General features: G+C 37.3%; 1 protein-coding gene across 11 annotated transcripts in view; it reads right to left on the minus strand.

Moving 5' to 3' along the window:
- LOC149710210 (zinc finger protein rotund-like) overlaps positions 1–18,230 on the minus strand; it is a 411,108-nt gene that overhangs the window by 184,291 nt on the left and 208,587 nt on the right. For all 11 annotated transcript variants that reach the window (XM_089860315.1, XM_089860320.1, XM_089860297.1 and 8 more), the window contains one exon: positions 12,299–12,344. In XM_089860315.1, the coding sequence (XP_089716441.1) occupies positions 12,299–12,344 (46 nt within the window). The remainder of the gene's footprint in view (positions 1–12,298; positions 12,345–18,230) is intronic.

Below are 18,230 nucleotides of genomic sequence, written 5' to 3' on the forward strand. Positions count from 1 at the left end.
CCCTCCACCTATCTCAAATCCGCGGGTAACCGTTTCCAGAATATTCCCTAACACCAAAAGCGCATAAATTGGAGTTTTTCCAATCGAAACTTTGCCGCGAAAAAGAAATTAGTAGAGGCAGGAATTCAAAACAATACTTGGAATTATTAAGTCAAATATTTCCTATTGGTAACTGCTGCATGATTGACGCAAATAGAGAATATGCTAACCAGGGAGATGGAGCTGTATTGATGATGGGCGATCTGCGGAGTGCAATGAAAGTTTCCCAGTGTGCCTTGAGCATGCCTCTACCCCTAGGTAGGCGATTGTTAAGTGCGAAAATACAAACTTCACGTACAAATTACGCCTAATAATAATAACAGAAGTAATATAAGGGACCAGAAGTAAGGTGCTCTAGCATTGGTAATAGATCCTGGGCACTAGTGAACAAATTTGAGGATTTTATGCCGCTTCCCACGCGCCTACACTACAGAGAAAAAAATTGGTCGAGTTCCAAAATAAATTTCCTACCCCCTTCCCCTCAACCTAAAGCTACGGAACACGGACGCGGGTGCTTGAATCTAGTTCGGTCCTCTACCACCGCGAGCGTCTCACATTTTGGGGGGAAAATTCAGAAACCGCCAACCGTTGGTGTGTTATCAAGAATATTCACTTTCCTCGATACTTCTAGTCCCTTATTTTACTTGTGATAATAATGAAACCTCATGGATTAGTGACATCTTTATTTGAAGAAGATTTGAAGCGCCGCCCTTTTAATTCTACTACACGAAGCTATGCAGTACATGCGCAGTTATTCTAAGTTGTGCTTTGTGAATTCCTGAACAGGGCCATGGATGCTAAAACGAAAATGACTCTCAAATTTTGGGTGGCATTTTTTCGGACCAAAAACACTAATATTTTTCAAAACATTTGCATTTTCCAATGTGAAAAATCTCAAATTTCATTAGGGTTTAAGAAAAATATGAGCGATGTAGTTATGAAATGTTTTGAGGTATACTATCCTTATATTTACTCTACATTATACCCTCTTGACCCTAAGTATATATATATTTTGTAGCAAAGAGCGAGGAGTGGAAGGAACTTCAAGACTTTAATCCGCTTTGGAAAGCTGGACAAAATAAACTGGAGTAATTGTAGGAAATATTTTTTTAAATTTAGTTCTTAGTGATGCGCATTCATTTCGAAGGTGGCATGGCTTTATTTAGCCGGCTTTTGTTTTAGATATTTACTCTTTCTCCCCCCCCCCCTATTCCCCCTCCCTCCTCTCTCGGTCTCGTTATCGGATTGGAATTATCGGACTGACGTTGCCAAATACATCTATACGCGCCTTCTCCGAAAACAAGGAGGATAAACAATAGGAGGTGAAATTTGGTATTTCACATATTAGTAATTTTACAGCAATAAAATTAAATAGGGTACAAAACTTTAATACTAGGTACAGAACTATTGATACTGGAACACGTGACCAGTAAAAGCAACAAATAGGTGTAATTGATGGTCTGGACTGACCTATTGTCCAGTAGCGTCTATTATTGATAGCATATGCTTAAAAGATATGTTCCACAAGTATGACCATAAGTTCATAAGATATGTTCCTTAAGCATGACCATAAGTTCATAAGATATGGTTCATAAGTTTGTCACTCGTTACTGATATGAGTACTGAACTTTAATACTAGGTTATAGAACTATTGATACTGGAACATGTGACCATATGTGTTACTGATGGTCTAGGCTGACCTATTGTCCAGTAGCGTCTATTATTTTATTGATAGCATATGTTTAAAAGATATGTTCCATAAGCATGACCATAACTTAAGTTTGTCACTGGTTACTGAGAGTTTGTCATGAAATGACGTAGGTGAAATGTCATAGATTCAAGGCAAAGCGACGCCTGGTGAGACGCTGTCAAAGGCTTAGGACAGACAAAATAACAAGGTGGACTGCAAAACCGCGTGTAGGTTATTCTCGCTTGTCGTTCTCGAACTAGCTCTAAGTAAGTCTCTAGTATTGCAAAGTGTCATACTTATGGAACATATCTTATAAACTTATGGTATGACACTACCTATACTTCTTAATGCTAGAGACTTACTGAGAGAGACGCGAGAATTGACTACACTCAGTTAAATTGCAGTCCATCTTCCTATTTAGCCTGCATTACTAAGCCTTTGACAGCGCCTCACCAGGCGTCGCTTTACGAAGGTGAATCTATGAGGCTTCACCTACTTCAATCACTTCATGACACGCTCTCAGTAACCTGTGACAAACTTATGGAACATATCATATGAGCTTATGTTGATAGCAAGCCTATAATTAAAAAAATACATTCTGTTTATGATATTAATTAGTAAAAACAACTCCGCCAAAATAGGAGGGCAGTGATAAGTTGCATTTTGGTACCAAACCCTTTTTTAAAATAGCGTATTTGAGTATTGATAAAAATTTTATCCAAAAATTTTAAAATATCGTCTCCAATGCACTTGAGGTATCAATACTCCTATTCCAGGAAAATGCCTTTTAAACTCTTATTGTACAGGGTCGGTTTTAAGTCCTGAAGGGGTTTTACCCCCTCCCCCCCTCGTTCCTCCTATTATCCGCCGAATGTGACGCCAACATAAAAGGGGTGCAGGAGTAAACAAAATACTAGAAATATACAAGGTACATAGCGCCCCCTATCTATCTATAGTGGTGGGACATAAGAGTCGAGACTATTATTAATGAACACCCATTGGGTGCTGTCTAGGTGTTCGGGGGCCTGGACCCTTAACCCTTCCTCCCTTCGATAGAATAGAAGACAGGGAGAGCGAGGGTTATTTTTAAATTTTGACAAAATCCTAGTTTCGAATTTTCCCATGGTATATTCTTAGTTAAAGGGATAGTAATGTATAGGTAAATAAGTAAATAAATGTTGAATCGAAACTTGTTTTCGCAAATATAAACTGTATTTACAGCCGCTTTACTGCTGAAATTTTGCAGGGACATTACTCTTAAGTAGTAGGCAAGCATTAAGAAAGATTTTTCCAACCCGCCGCCATCTTGAAAAATGGCGGCCAGAAATGTAAAACCTGCTTTATGGAATAACGTTGATTGCGCGTTTCAACCTAGTTCACTAATATTTAGTATACTGGTTCCCAATATATCCTATAGACGGGCCTAATGGCTTTTGGGCTTCGATTTTCCGCCATCTTTAATAATGGCGACGCGAAAACTTATTAAATGGCACATTCACCAGACGTCGACACAGTTGTGACGTCATCAGCCAGTCAAACTGCGGGCTGAGGCTATTTTAATATAGGTTTTAAGAAGGTTCATGATTAAAAACACCTTCAAAAGTATTTACTCAATTTTCGTGAAATATATTATCTTTCCACCAGAGGGCGACACAGTTATGACGTCAACAGACAGTCAAGTGGAGAGCTGTATACCTATTTTATTTTTGATTTTAAATATTTTCGATTTTCAAACTTGTTAGGCTCAATTGTCAGATTTTCTGATATTTGAAACCACGAAAACCTTACGGCAGTCGAAAATAAAACCCTATACTATCCCTTTAAAATTGGAAAAATACAATGTTCAAATAAACGATAAGAGTCGCAATTCTTTGTAAGTTAGAGGAGGAATTCAAGGAATATTTTATACAAGATAAAACTGTACGTTAGGGGTTCCATATCTCGAAAACTATGGTTTTAGGGCGAGAAGCAAAACAAGTAAGATTTAAAGCTTCATTTACACATTACTAATGATGTCTAGGAATTGATTCATTAATATCAAGAATTTTGCTTACAGATATGAAAGACGAAAACTGCGATTGAAATTGGTGGCAGAATTTATTTTCAATAAATGATTTTTTGATTAAACTTACGACATTATTGTGATCTAATTTTCGATAATATTAAAAAAAAAATTTATCATCTTTACTTAAATCCTAACAAGTAAAACTGGATCAACTATTAAAATCCAATTTGTTAAATTCGATGTTGTTACTGATAAAATATGATCACATCACACCTTTTGATAAACTTGATCTGACAGACAAATCAAATCTATTAAATCAAAATATTGTCACATTCCAGTTAGCATTATAAAAATTGCCCAGAACAAGATAATCTACACGTTTAAACCTAATTATTATTTCATTATTAAAATTAATTAATTTCTTAAATACAATTAGTTTTTTTTCCTAAATTACTACCTTCGAATGCTAGTAATGAACGGTAATTAACTGTAGCCTAATAAATAATATTAAATTAGGTAATTAAAATTGACAGTAACTTCGCACACTAGCTAGAAAAAGTAGTACCAAAAAAGGGCGCCCTAATAACAACAAAAAAGAAAATTAGGGTGCCATTACGCCTCCACCTAAGGCCCCTTCAGACTACACTAAAATCGTCACACTGTCGCTGTTCTCTGCACTTAATTAAACTGTCCAAACACGTCATCGACTACGTATACAGATTCTTTGCGGGTTTAGTTTGAAAATTTTCAGTTTTGTCTTGCAGTCTCGAGATGGCACCACCTACCTCGTTAGCGCCTTTTCTTCAGTCATAGCTCACTCGATCACGCATGATTGGGGGAGCTACGCTTTAGCAGACGATATATGAAAGGTTTTACGGATTCGTGGCGCGGTATTTGTAATTTTGGATGAAATATTTCAGTTTTGGTTCAAAAAATCACCATAAACGCGACTCGTTTTAAGTCGTCTGCTCTGACGTCTGAACAGGGAAATGAGCGTACCGACGCGACCGACGGGTTTTACTCTAGTCTGAACGGGCCTTTAAGGGGTGAAGAGATAAATTTTTCAAGCAGCCTAAACTATTAACTCCGTAACTATAACGAGCAATTGGGGTTCTCGCATCAGCTAAAACGAATTTAGTTCAACATATAACGAACGACTCCTGCTTTTATTTTTTTTGGCTAGGAGGGTTGGGTCTTTACAAAGAGGTGAAAATTATTGCTAGTTCCCCAGAAGAAAAGAAACGTTCGGACCTAATCTGCATAAAATGAAGTAAATGAAAATTATTTTTTTTTTATTTTGTTAATTAGGGATTTCTTCAATTTAAACAACCGCTAGACACGAGACTATAAATATTCAAAAGTAACAACGAATAAAAATAGAGAATAATGCAGAAGATTTTGTACATATGTGGTATTTAACAAAGAATTAAGTATTTTAAGCTCAGCTTATTTCAATTGTTATGGATGAAAGTGTTTTTTTTTTTTTTTCGTAGAAATATTCCGTTTTAATATGTCACGTGATAAAAATAACCCCCAATTAACCAATTGCTTCTTAACAAACTGTTCATTAACTTTTTTTTAAATATTTGGGCAATTTGACACAAACTAATTAAATAATTTTAAATAATTAAAACAGGAGATTAAATTATTTTAATAGCATAAATAAATGAAAATTAAAATATGAAAATTGGCCTACAGTCTGTTTCTATGTATATTTTGGTCCCTAAATGTGGGCTAGCCGAAAAGTCCCAGTGATAAGCAGGGAAGTTATCCCGCAGGAACCAAAACATTTCTAAACCTTAGACTGCATACAGTATATTTGAGACATTGGTTTGTTTGTTTGTTTATGCACTGCCAAAATTCGCCGTACTGAGTGTTTGATATCAGTAATGCTAAGGGAAAGGTTCATTAGAAGTTGTTTACTTCAGTTCCTCAAGGTTTGGTCCGCGAATCCCTATAAACGCACTATTACATACCTGTAACATTTTAGCTTTATGAATAACCCCTAGAAACAACATGAGGATATTTCACAGGGGTAGATCCAAAGACTATTTAGTGTTTAATGTATTACATAGGCGGGAAGCTCTTCCCGGTTCACAGACCCTTTAACCACCCAGGGCACTGCCGGATAACTTAGCTAATTGTTTCATAGGTAAGACATATAGTGGTTTTAAATTTTAATTAAAATCGGCATAATTAGAGAATCATCAAACATTTTCAGTCAAGTAACTACGCATTCATTTAAGTCCTATTGCAAATTCAAACGTCAGTTATTGAGGGGTTAAGAGCTGCTGTGCCTTAAACTGTTAAGATCCTTAAAGGAAACAAGAGGTTAAAGGGGGAGTTGCCCCACTAACTACGAAATGGGAATGAGAAATCTTGGTATTCACTATTAGGAGATGAACCTTAGTGCCAATAATTAACGTCGAACAATATTCCGACGACACTCATTACCAAATTGGGGTGGGGGGCATTTTCCCCCAATTGAACGAGAGGTTACAAACAAGATAATGTATACACACACATCACCCCCCATACTCCACCCCGACAAGGTCGATTCGCGGTCGGCCTTTCATAGAGCACGTGTTGGGGGGAAGTGGAGGTAGGTAGTATAGCTACACTCCGAAATATACCCCCTCCCCCATCATGCCGGCCTTTAACCTAACCCCCTAGTGTTATATAAGCCATTTTCAATCGCTTTAAATTGTGGGAGAGAGACTCGACTCGAGATATTCCGACTAAAGGTCCATTCAGACGTACAGTAAAATCCCGTCGGTCGCCATGTTAATTTCGTGTCGGTCGCGTAGGTACGTAAGAGCAGACGACTTAAAATCAGGCTCCTATATGGGGATTTTTGAGCCAAGACTTTTGAATACTAAAATACACAGTTTACAGACTAGGAGGATTCATAACATTTACACAAGGAGGCCTGGATTTAGACTCAACTTGTGAGTCAGGCCTCCTTGTGTAACTGCCAAGAATTCTTAAACCTTTCATATATCGTCTGCTAAAGCATAGCTTACTCGATGACGTGGCATGATCGAGTGTGCTATTGCTAAAGAAAAGGCGTTAACGAGGTGGTACGGTGGTGCCGTCTAGACACTGTCTAACGAAACTACAAAATTTTCAAACTAGAGGTGTGCGGTTAACCGTTTCAATCGAATAATTCGATCGAATACCGAACCGAATAATTCGATTCGGTATTCGATAAGCCCATTTTCACTATTCGATTCGAATACCGAATACCGAACTGACTATTCGGTTAAAGTTCGACTACCATAAATTTAGGTCCTTGGCACTAGAGAGACCCACCTTATTTTAAAAAATATCATCCCAATTTTACTTGTCTCCCATCAAAAACTACCAGCAAGTGCATAGGAAAATTTTAAGAAATACTTGACCACCAATGAGGAGAGGTATTTTGAAATTTAGGAGCTTCAAAATGTTCTTCTCCTTGCTTTGTATTGACTATTGGCGAATATTAGGGTTACTACCCGATTAACCGCGAATAGTTGGCCTAGTATTCGCGAATATTAGGATTAAATATTCGCGGTTACTAGGCTTAACTATTCGCGATTAATCGGGAAGGAAAAAAATTACCAAGGCCCAACTATTCGGTATTCGATTTGGAATAAACTATTCGATTCGGTATTTGATAAGGAAAATTTTTTGGTATTCGATAACCGGTTCGATACCCAAAATGTGGTATTCGCACACCCCTATTTCAAACTTAACCCGCGAATCTTAGTCCGAGGTAGGTGGTGCCATCTAGACACTATCCAAAGAAAATTGCAAAATTTTCATACTAAACCCGCGAATCTTTACGTAATCGCAATTTCGCCATCGTGAACGCAAAGCAAGTAGTCCACTTAGCCTTGCGAAACCGTATCGTTAGCGTTTTAAATTCGTAAATCATCCGAAAGAGGGCGCCCATTACCTAAGTTCGAAATCATCGTTTAAGAAATGTTATCAGATGGCGTTCTGTTCGTATTTGGATACGTGACGTTACGTTAACGATACGGTTTCACAAGGCTTAGAGGACTACTTGCTTTAGACTTTAGTCGAGTCTGAATGGACCTTCAAAGAGTGGGGGAGAGAAGACGTGACTGGAGGAGAGTGGAGTCAGACTCAGACAGAGAGCGAGAGAGAGAGCCCGAGCCCTGAGTTTGTGGGGTGCCCGGTTGAGGATATAGATGGGGGATAGCCCCCGTTCACCCCAGGCTTAATTAACGCACCCGACAAACGACCAGGGGTGAAGGAGTTTGGGGGGGATTTAATGGGGGTATAGCCTTTGATAGCGTTGGCCATTCCCTTTTAAGCAAAGGGTGGTGGAGGTTAAGATATGAATACGCTTGAATACTACACTCTGGTGGATTTAAATACTATACTACAACTATATATACAACCATTTATCCAATCTCGGAAAATGGTATGGGTGGGAAGGGGGTGAAGGGGGGATTTGTTTAGGTTGGAGGAGACCACGTGGTTTGGTTGGCCCGTCCGTCCCTTTAGGACTAATTCAACTAGTGGTCGACAGTTGCTATAATGTTAAGTCTAGTTTCGAATGAATTATACTAATTGGCATATATATAGATATATACAAAGTATCTATGTCTTTAATTATGTACAATACATGTATATTGTGTTATGGTTCAGTCAAGATTAATTTTATGGCCGTTTGAATTGGCATGGAGTAATTTTATTGGAGAGAGAATTAGGGTTTCAATTTAAGTGTATTAATTACACTCTAGTTCTGTCTAATTAAATATTACTACAATAGTAAGGTAGCCTGTATCATTATCATACATGGATACTTTAAAACAGTAACTAATTTCAACTCTATTTTGAATCATCATTTGATCATTTTTTTTTCTTAATTTTGGCTCTCAGAACCTTAAGTGATATAATTTAAATTAACGTCAAATCAGTAATCAAATTTTAATCGTTAATTAGCCCGTTAAACTAACCTTACCCTTTTTAAAAATTAATTTAATATCAACGCGTAACTATCTTATCAAACTATTTCAATCAGTTATCGTTTGCCCACCATCACCATTACGAGTACTTACATATATAGTGAGAAGCGTCACTGTCTTTAAGGTAAATTTAATCCATTTAATGCCAGTTATACGAAGCGTGTTGTCGGGCAATGATATAACTGCGTCAATACACAGTTGAGTTAATATTCCCTTCACAGTTTATTAAATACTCTCAACCCCTTTCTTAAAATCCAATAATATATTTAGATATTTCATGCTGTAGACGCAGTTTCACCACAGATAATCGTGAAATTATGGGATAATATAGGAATTATCAAAAAATTATGGGAGAATATCGGAATTATCACGAAATTATGGGAGAATATCGGAATTATCACGAAATTATGGGAGAATATCGGAATTATCACGAAATTATGGGAGAATATCGGAATTATCACGAAATTATGGGAGAATATCGGAATTATCACGAAATTATGGGAGAATATCGGAATTATCACGAAATTATGGGAGAATATCGGAATTATCACGAAATTATGGGAGAATATCGGAATTATCACGAAATTATGGGAGAATATCGGAATTATCACGAAATTATGGGAGAATATCGGAATTATCACGAAATTATGGGAGAATATCGGAATTATCACGAAATTATGGGAGAATATCGGAATTATCACGAAATTATGGGAGAATATCGGAATTATCACGAAATTATGGGAGAATATCGGAATTATCACGAAATTATGGGAGAATATCGGAATTATCACGAAATTATGGGAGAATATCGGAATTATCACGAAATTATGGGAGAATATCGGAATTATCACGAAATTATGGGAGAATATCGGAATTATCACGAAATTATGGGAGAATATCGGAATTATCACGAAATTATGGGAGAATATCGGAATTATCACGAAATTATGGGAGAATATCGGAATTATCACGAAATTATGGGAGAATATCGGAATTATCACGAAATTATGGGAGAATATCGGAATTATCACGAAATTATGGGAGAATATCGGAATTATCACGAAATTATGGGAGAATATCGGAATTATCACGAAATTATGGGAGAATATCGGAATTATCACGAAATTATGGGAGAATATCGGAATTATCACGAAATTATGGGAGAATATCGGAATTATCACGGAATTATGGGAGAATATCGGAGTTATCACGAAATTATGGGAGAATATCGGAATTATCACGAAATTATGGGAGAATATCGGAATTATCACGAAATTATGGGAGAATATCGGAATTATCACGAAATTATGGGAGAATATCGGAATTATCACGAAATTATGGGAGAATATCGGAATTATCACGAAATTATGGGAGAATATCGGAATTATCACGAAATTATGGGAGAATATCGGAATTATCACGAAATTATAGGTTTAAATAGGAAGAACTTCAAAATATAGGAAAAAAGGAAAAATAGGAAGAGTATAGAGAGAAAAATAAGTTTTGAAAAATAAAACTTCTGGTAAATCTGGTAAAAAACGAAAACTGCTTCAACTGCTTTCCTAGCACGTGGTCGGACTCTCTCGTCATAGAGAACCGCGACCTACGTCATACCATATTAGTTGAAACTACGATCGAGGGGGGACTGTTACTGAATTTCTCTCCCGTATATTTGTCCTCTGTGGTTTGATCAATTCCCCGACAAGCGTTATAAGTTAAGATTATTCAACCGTTCGATTATTTACCGAGTTCTATTTAGCCAGTATCTCAACGTATTTATACATATATTGATAGTTTCTCCCCATGCCATGATTTCTACAGGTAACCCCTCCCCCCTAACTCCAATTGCGCAAATCTGAAACAAACATATAGGCTCTGCAATTACAACGCGATTCTGTATATAATATTTGTCTTTCTCAATACCACGAAATCAGTCTGATTGACTGAAAATTGACTAAATATCAAGTTGAAGCTTAGTTGGGCAAGTGTAAAATTACAGATATTTAATAGCTGAACAGTTCTAAAATACTGAACATTGTCCAAGGAGCCGTTATTGGGTTTCAGCGAAACAATTTTTTGTACTAGTAAAAATGAAAGTTATTTTGTGAGGTCACTGAGCCAGAAATTGGGTCACAAGACCGAAGTAACAATGGATGATCGTTAGGGTTTTGAACTAAGGGGAAACTGTTAAAAACGTGTGGTCCACGGAATACAGACTGAGAAGTTCAAGGGCAGCAGTCCCTGTTTGAATTAAGGCTTATCTTCAATTTACAATTAGCTATATTTTACATTTTGAATGTTTAGATTTCGTTCATTAACCCAGTAAGATCAGGGGTAGATTTAATTTTAGAAGTAGGAATGGAGAACAGAGTAATATGGGCGCCCGTCAAAGAAAGGACCCCCTTCCCCGGGACGGAGGGGTATGAAATAAGAGGCGGGTCATAGCGACAGAGGTAAAATTGAATTAGGTATTTTACGCCGTCCCCGTCAGCAACGTCATCAAAACGTAGTTTAAGTGAGCCAATAAGATAATATAAACTTCTCGTTACGTGTTGGACGGAGGGGCTCTATACTGGCGGACTGAAGTAAATACTAGTTACTCATAAGAAATACGACGACTCATCAGCGTTCTGAGATTTCAAGCTCTAGGTGATTTCAAAATAATCATAAGGCGTTACGAAATATTCCTCAGAGTTATGAACTATCAAAAGACTCTGATTGGGTCTCAAGATATAGGTCAATATTTAATCAAGAAGATTAAAATTGTTTTCATCGAAAAAGCTTTGTCTTAAGTGTTTGTTGTACGTTTCAAGGACAAGTCTCATAGTTCCCTGTGACGTCGAAGGTCAAAAGTATACAAGAAATAAGGCTTAGGCCTAATCTTAGGTCTAGTTTGAAACTTTAAAATAAATAACACAATCGATTAGAGGATGAACCGGGTTTTTTAATTATTTCAAAAATTTGTATTGTGGTAAAATATTAACCGATTTTAACAAAACTTGTCTTATTTTAAACAGAAAAATAACCCGTACCTCATTAAATTGTATTTAAAAAATGCATTTTAAATGAGACTTGCCCTTCAAAATTCAAATGTGTGAATATAAAGTATCACTTATGTTATATTTTAAATCATCCCCAGCCCTTAAAATTCTAATTTGCATATCCACCTTCTTTAAAATGTAAATATATAAATGCGTATAAATATATATTTTTTTTTAGTTTATATCAGAAGATGGTTGTGGAAAAAAAGTTACGTTTTAAGAGAGTATTTAAGGTTTTACGGTTGAATTATTATTAGGGCCATCATTTTTGTTTTGCGCAGTGTTTAAAGGTTTCCGAAGCCTTGGTCGAGATGTTTCAAAAATAACACTAGGTACAGGTCGTAACACGCTACATTTGACATCCAATTAATTGGTCCAAGACGTTAGGTGTAACGTTAGTGGCAGTAGCCACCACCAGGGGAAAGAGTAGAGAACTTCGTCGATTTTATCGAGGGTAATAAATAGCTTAATGGGCGAACCAAGGCCCACTCCCTGTCTTGGTACCAGGGCTCAAAAATCAGGCGATTAAACAAAATGGTTGACTTACCTTTTTGCAAGGAGCCACCGTGTTGATCTGACGTATTCATTTTAGTCTAAAAATGCGAGAAAGAAAAAAAAAGAAGAAAAAATTAGCAATTTTCTTAATTAGTCAATACTTAAAATAAGTCGTTAAGTTTGACGGTAATTAATTGTTAATTTATTAGTTACTATATAAACGTCGCTTTGAAAGTTAAGTTAGATTTTAAATCATTCCAGGTTTCCTTTCTATAAAATATTTGAAAAAAAAATTGTAATTTTTAAATGACGAGGGGCAGTTCACTTCATGTTAGGGTTCGTTATACATGATATAAAAGTATGATTATTAAATCGGGATAACCATCATCTAAATAATCTAAGCGGGACAAATGGGATCTAAACAATGTAGTCGAAATCAAATATTTAAATATAATAATTAAGCGTTGCAAACCCAATCTAAACGTTGCAAACCCAATCTAAACGTTGCAAACCCAATCTAAACGTTGCAAACCCAATCTAAACGTTGCAAACCCAATCTAAACGTTGCAAACCCAATCTAAACGTTGCAACCCAATCTAAACGTTGCAAACCCAATCTAAACGTTGCAAACCCAATCTAAACGTTGCAAACCCAATCTAAACGTTGCAAACCCAATCTAAACGTTGCAAACCCAATCTAAACGTTGCAAACCCAATCTAAACGTTGCAAACCCAATCTAAACGTTGCAAACCCAATCTAAACGTTGCAAACCCAATCTAAACGTTGCAAACCCAATCTAAACGTTGCAAACCCAATCTAAACGTTGCAAACCCAATCTAAACGTTGCAAACCCAATCTAAACGTTGCAAACCCAATCTAAACGTTGCAAACCCAATCTAAACGTTGCAAACCCAATCTAAACGTTGCAAACCCAATCTAAACGTTGCAAACCCAATCTAAACGTTGCAAACCCAATCTAAACGTTGCAAACCCAATCTAAACGTTGCAAACCCCCAAACCCAATCTAAACGTTGCAAACCCAATCTAAACGTTGCAAACCCAATCTAAACGTTGCAAACCCAATCTAAACGTTGCAAACCCCCAAACCCAATCTAAACGTTGCAAACCCAATCTAAACGTTGCAAACCCAATCTAAACGTTGCAAACCCAATCTAAACGTTGCAAACCCAATCTAAACGTTGCAAACCCCCAAACCCAATCTAAACGTTGCAAACCCCCAAACCCAATCTAAACGTTGCAAAACCCCAAACCCAATCTAAACGTTGCAAAACCCCAAACCCAATCTAAACGTTGCAAAACCCCAAACCCAATCTAAACGTTGCAAAACCCCAAACCCAATCTAAACGTTGCAAAACCCCAAACCCAATCTAAACGTTGCAAAACCCCAAACCCAATCTAAACGTTGCAAAACCCCAAACCCAATCTAAACGTTGCAAAACCCCAAACCCAATCTAAACGTTGCAAAACCCCAAACCCAATCTAAACGTTGCAAAACCCCAAACCCAATCTAAACGTTGCAAAACCCCAAACCCAATCTAAACGTTGCAAAACCCCAAACCCAATCTAAACGTTGCAAAACCCCAAACCCAATCTAAACGTTGCAAAACCCCAAACCCAATCTAAACGTTGCAAAACCCCAAACCCAATCTAAACGTTGCAAAACCCCAAACCCAATCTAAACGTTTCAAAACCCCAAACCCAATCTAAACGTTGCAAAACCCCAAACCCAATCTAAACGTTGCAAAACCCCAAACCCCAATCTAAACGTTGCAAAACCCCAAACCCCAATCTAAACGTTGCAAAACCCCAAACCCCAATCTAAACGTTGCAAAACCCCAAACCCCAATCTAAACGTTGCAAAACCCCAAACCCAATCTAAACGTTGCAAAAACCCAAACCCAATCTAAACGTTGCAAAAACCTAGTTGCAAATCTAAACGTTGCGAACATTTAACCAGATCTAAACAACAAGACAAACCATACTTCATCTACTTAATAAATATAATTCCAATTAAATTTCATTTTCTAATGAACTATAATAATTAAAATAAGAAAATAAAATTTTAAGCCTTAAAGTCGTTCCAGTAATGGTTTAAATACTGATGGTTGATTTAATGGACTTTGTCGCCTGCAGAAATATTTCAACGCTGCACTTAAGCGTATGCGGGAGAAGCGCACATTTAGGGGCAAACGGCAGCATACATTTCCCATAGAATGAATGGTTTATTGACCCTTTTGATTACAAATCCCTTTTGGAACAGGGAGGAACCCTCTAACGTGGGTTCACAGGTCCGAAAATAAAAAAAAAAACTAAAACAAAGCATTAAATGTCGTACAATAAAAAAACACTAAATTAATATTTACACGTTACAAAGTCAACAAGAAAACTATTTACAATTATGTACAATGACAGCTGATCGTAGTACCCCTGTAGAAATGTTTCACCCGCGGTACACCAGTGTTCAGGGAAAAGACCCTTTCCTGCAGAACGTGAACTCTTCAATTAAAATAAATAATTCCATTAATATTTTTTTATAATAATAAAAAATAACTCATATTATTTTAATCTTCTATAAGTGTAGAACTTAGAAGTTCTGAAACAACACGGAAAACTTCTAAACAACTTATTTACGTAAGTATAAGAAAATAAATATATATATAAAACAACTTGTTAAAAGTGTTCTTCAAGTACAATAGCAACGCTTCCTAGCGTCAAAACCGGGGTATACTATAGGACAATCTAATAAAACTAAAGGTCCAAACCTTATAACCAACCTTTAGAGACCATATAGAGAAGCTAACGAAAACTTTGGATGTGCCTTAACCCTAGCTTGATTGGCCTTAGCGTGTTGGAAGTAGAAATTTCCTTAATATGTTTATGCAGTTTTAAAAGCAAAAGTAATACCAAACCGGGGGCGATGTGGGGGAAGGAAAGAAGGAAGGGGGTTTGCAACAAGCCGAGCCTAGATGGGGTTGGGGTAGGAAGGGGGTTAAGGTTATGTTGTAGCTATGGGAATAGAAGTGTATTCTGGCAGCTTGTCTATGGGCCGAATTTTACCGTTCGCTTGGAGAGTTATGCTAATATTTACTCCGTTGGGAGGATAACTACGGAATCCGAAAACCACCCCCCTTATACATCTAAAAGAGTTAACCCCCCCCCCCATTCCTAGGTGGGTGGGTGGGAGGGGGGAAGGGACTCCGGTTTTGGAGAATGATGTAAGCTAAAGGTTGTGTGGGTAAAGGAGAGAAGCAAAAAAAAATGCTAAAGAAAATGAAATCATTAATGTTGAAAAGCGTCGGAAAAATTCACAGAGAAGACTCATTAATAAAGCTGGCCCCAATGAAGGGGGAGACACCCCTGCTCCCCCTACATATACATGCGTTGCGTTGCGTTCAAAGAGGTCGGACATTTTTTAGGGGGGGTGTAAATATGGACCTTGGAGAATAACGTCTGCTAATTTAAATTTAATTTTTATTTTTATTTTTAATTATTTATTTTTTTCAAATATCTATTTTGTTAATAAACAAATGAAAAAATAACCTAATAGTAACCATTGTTTTTATACAAAAGGCTTGGGCAAAAACGACTTTATTCGCGGTGAAAAAAATGGCGGGCGAACATGTGATTCAGAACAAATTTGTGTATTTTTCCAAGTTGAAATTCATCAGCGAAAATTCACAGGGATTAGAACCTAATTTTGGCAGAAATTTAGATCGAATTTGATAGGCTTAACCTAGTGATGGGCTCAAACCGATGTGATATCGGTATCGATGACCGATATGGTACTATAATTTTGCAATATATCGGTAAAAATCGGTCGATATCACTAAAAACCGGTTGGTAACCGGTAAAAATCTGTTGATATCGGAAAAAAATAGGTTGAAAGTCGGTAAAACTTGGTTGACAATCGGTAAAAACTGGTTGACAATCGGTCAATATCGGTTTGATGGGATTAAATAATCGGTTAAAATGGGTATCGGTTCCAATAAAACTTTGTTATGGATATCGACCATCAATCGGTATTGACATCGGCTAATTTACGATATCGGCAATCACTATGCATAGCTAATAAAGCGGTAACTTTTCCATTTAAAACTTAGTAACTGACTATTTTAAAATTAAGATTATCCCAAAACCCCCTTTAAAACATACACCCTGCAGTATTCCGGTCAATATAGTATAGTAATTTGTCATTGGCAACGAGCAAAAACACCCAGTATAATATCCAACCCCTCAAGAGTCTGAATAAAAAATAAAGCTGACTCCCGAGAGGGTCTAAAGTAATCCATATTCATCGCGCCGAAAATGTACATACATACACAACATACACACACACACACACACACGAGCGGAAAAAATTAAAACGTTTACAGACAAAGACGCAATGCATTATAAAGCTGGGATACTGTATAAAGAGACGAAGAATAAATCATTAGAAGCCTTCGGGTATATTACATTCAAAAGGGTAGACAGTACACCCATTGAATAGCAACAAAGCTAAGGAAAAAATTAAAACGTCTCATTCATAAAGATAATACACTAAAAAGGCAGGGATATGAGATAAAAGGGTAGGGGGTGATTAGTTAACAGCCCACTGCAACGTTTCCCAACATTAGCTCTATTAAAATAGACAAATTTTAAGGCTGAGGATGAACCACCCTAAAAAAAAAAGAATTAAAACGTCCAAGTAATTAGATCTAATGTAAAGAAAGTCCATACCCATACATTGTTACACACTCTTCAGAGCCTTGACGCGTATTGGCTCTAATATAGTGGTAAAAAAATTGGGGCTAACCCGCTAGCTGCAAGGGTGTTTTGTTAAGAGCTAGCCTATATAGTTAATTTCAACCTTTGAACGTTCATAATTTCTCATATTACCAATGACAAATTTAACCCATTCTCAGCCTGAGTTTTTTTTTAAAAAAGAAAAAAATTATTCCTTAAAAGAACGCGAAGGGGGCGCTCCCCTAGCCCTCCGTTCCTCTTTCATTATTGTTTTTACGTCGTGCCTGGCGGGGAGAAAAGGTTTTATCAAGCTAGGGGCTTTACCCCCCCCCCTTCTTTTTTAATCTCTTCAGAAAGGCTATCTCAATTAGCGAGAAAAACCTTTATATAGATTCATTCCCCCCTACCCTATTTCCCCTCTCTGTAGAAAAACCCTCTGGGTTTTAGGCCTAGCCTCATTTTTGTTCTCAGGGGGTACAGGCCCCCGTTCATCCTAAAAACCTCCCCCACCCCCTTCCTTTTTTCTTAATAACAATTAAAATGCATGCGAAGTAAGGGTGGGGACTGGCTTTGCAATTAAAAAAAATTTCGCCTTCCCTACCCCAAAACCCCCATCCTTCTAACTCGATCTCGATATTAAAAAAGTGGGGTGGAGAGAGAATTTTTACCCCGAACCAAAAAAGGGGGAAGGGACGAAAATTGGGGTTGGGGCTAGGGCCCCCTTTCCCCTCTTTTCCTGGCTATCTTTTCAAAGGGGTATTTGGGGCCTGCGGAAGAGATAGCATAGCGCTCCGCGTCTATACCATTTTATTTCAAAAGCTTCTCACCGAATTTCCTCTACCTCTATCTCGACCCCACCCCCCACCTTTTACTCACCGGCCATCTCTTTCGTAGTACGGTGCTTCGTTACGCGAGGGCGCCACTGTCTAATGACTCGTACGTTAAACAAGCTAGTTGTAACTAGGACCCGTTCGGATTGGAGAGATCGAATATATTATAATGGATAGTTTTCACACATGGAGGATTCATACCATTTACACCAGGAGGCCTGGCTACCTGGAGGACAAAAGTAGACGGGGTTTTGTCCTCCAGGTAGCCCGGCCTCCTGGTGTAAATGGTATGAATTCTCCATGTGTGAAAACTATCTATTATACGTGTGTTTTCATCCCAATAAAAGACTTAGTAACACTACCTTACTATCTTACTACCTTAGATAATATCGATGCTTTGCTAACTGC

This window comes from Phalangium opilio, unplaced genomic scaffold (genome assembly GCF_054372755.1).
Source record: "Phalangium opilio isolate 3A_F unplaced genomic scaffold, DU_Popi_V2 ptg000011l_1, whole genome shotgun sequence".
Classification (NCBI taxonomy): Eukaryota; Metazoa; Arthropoda; class Arachnida; order Opiliones; family Phalangiidae; genus Phalangium; species Phalangium opilio.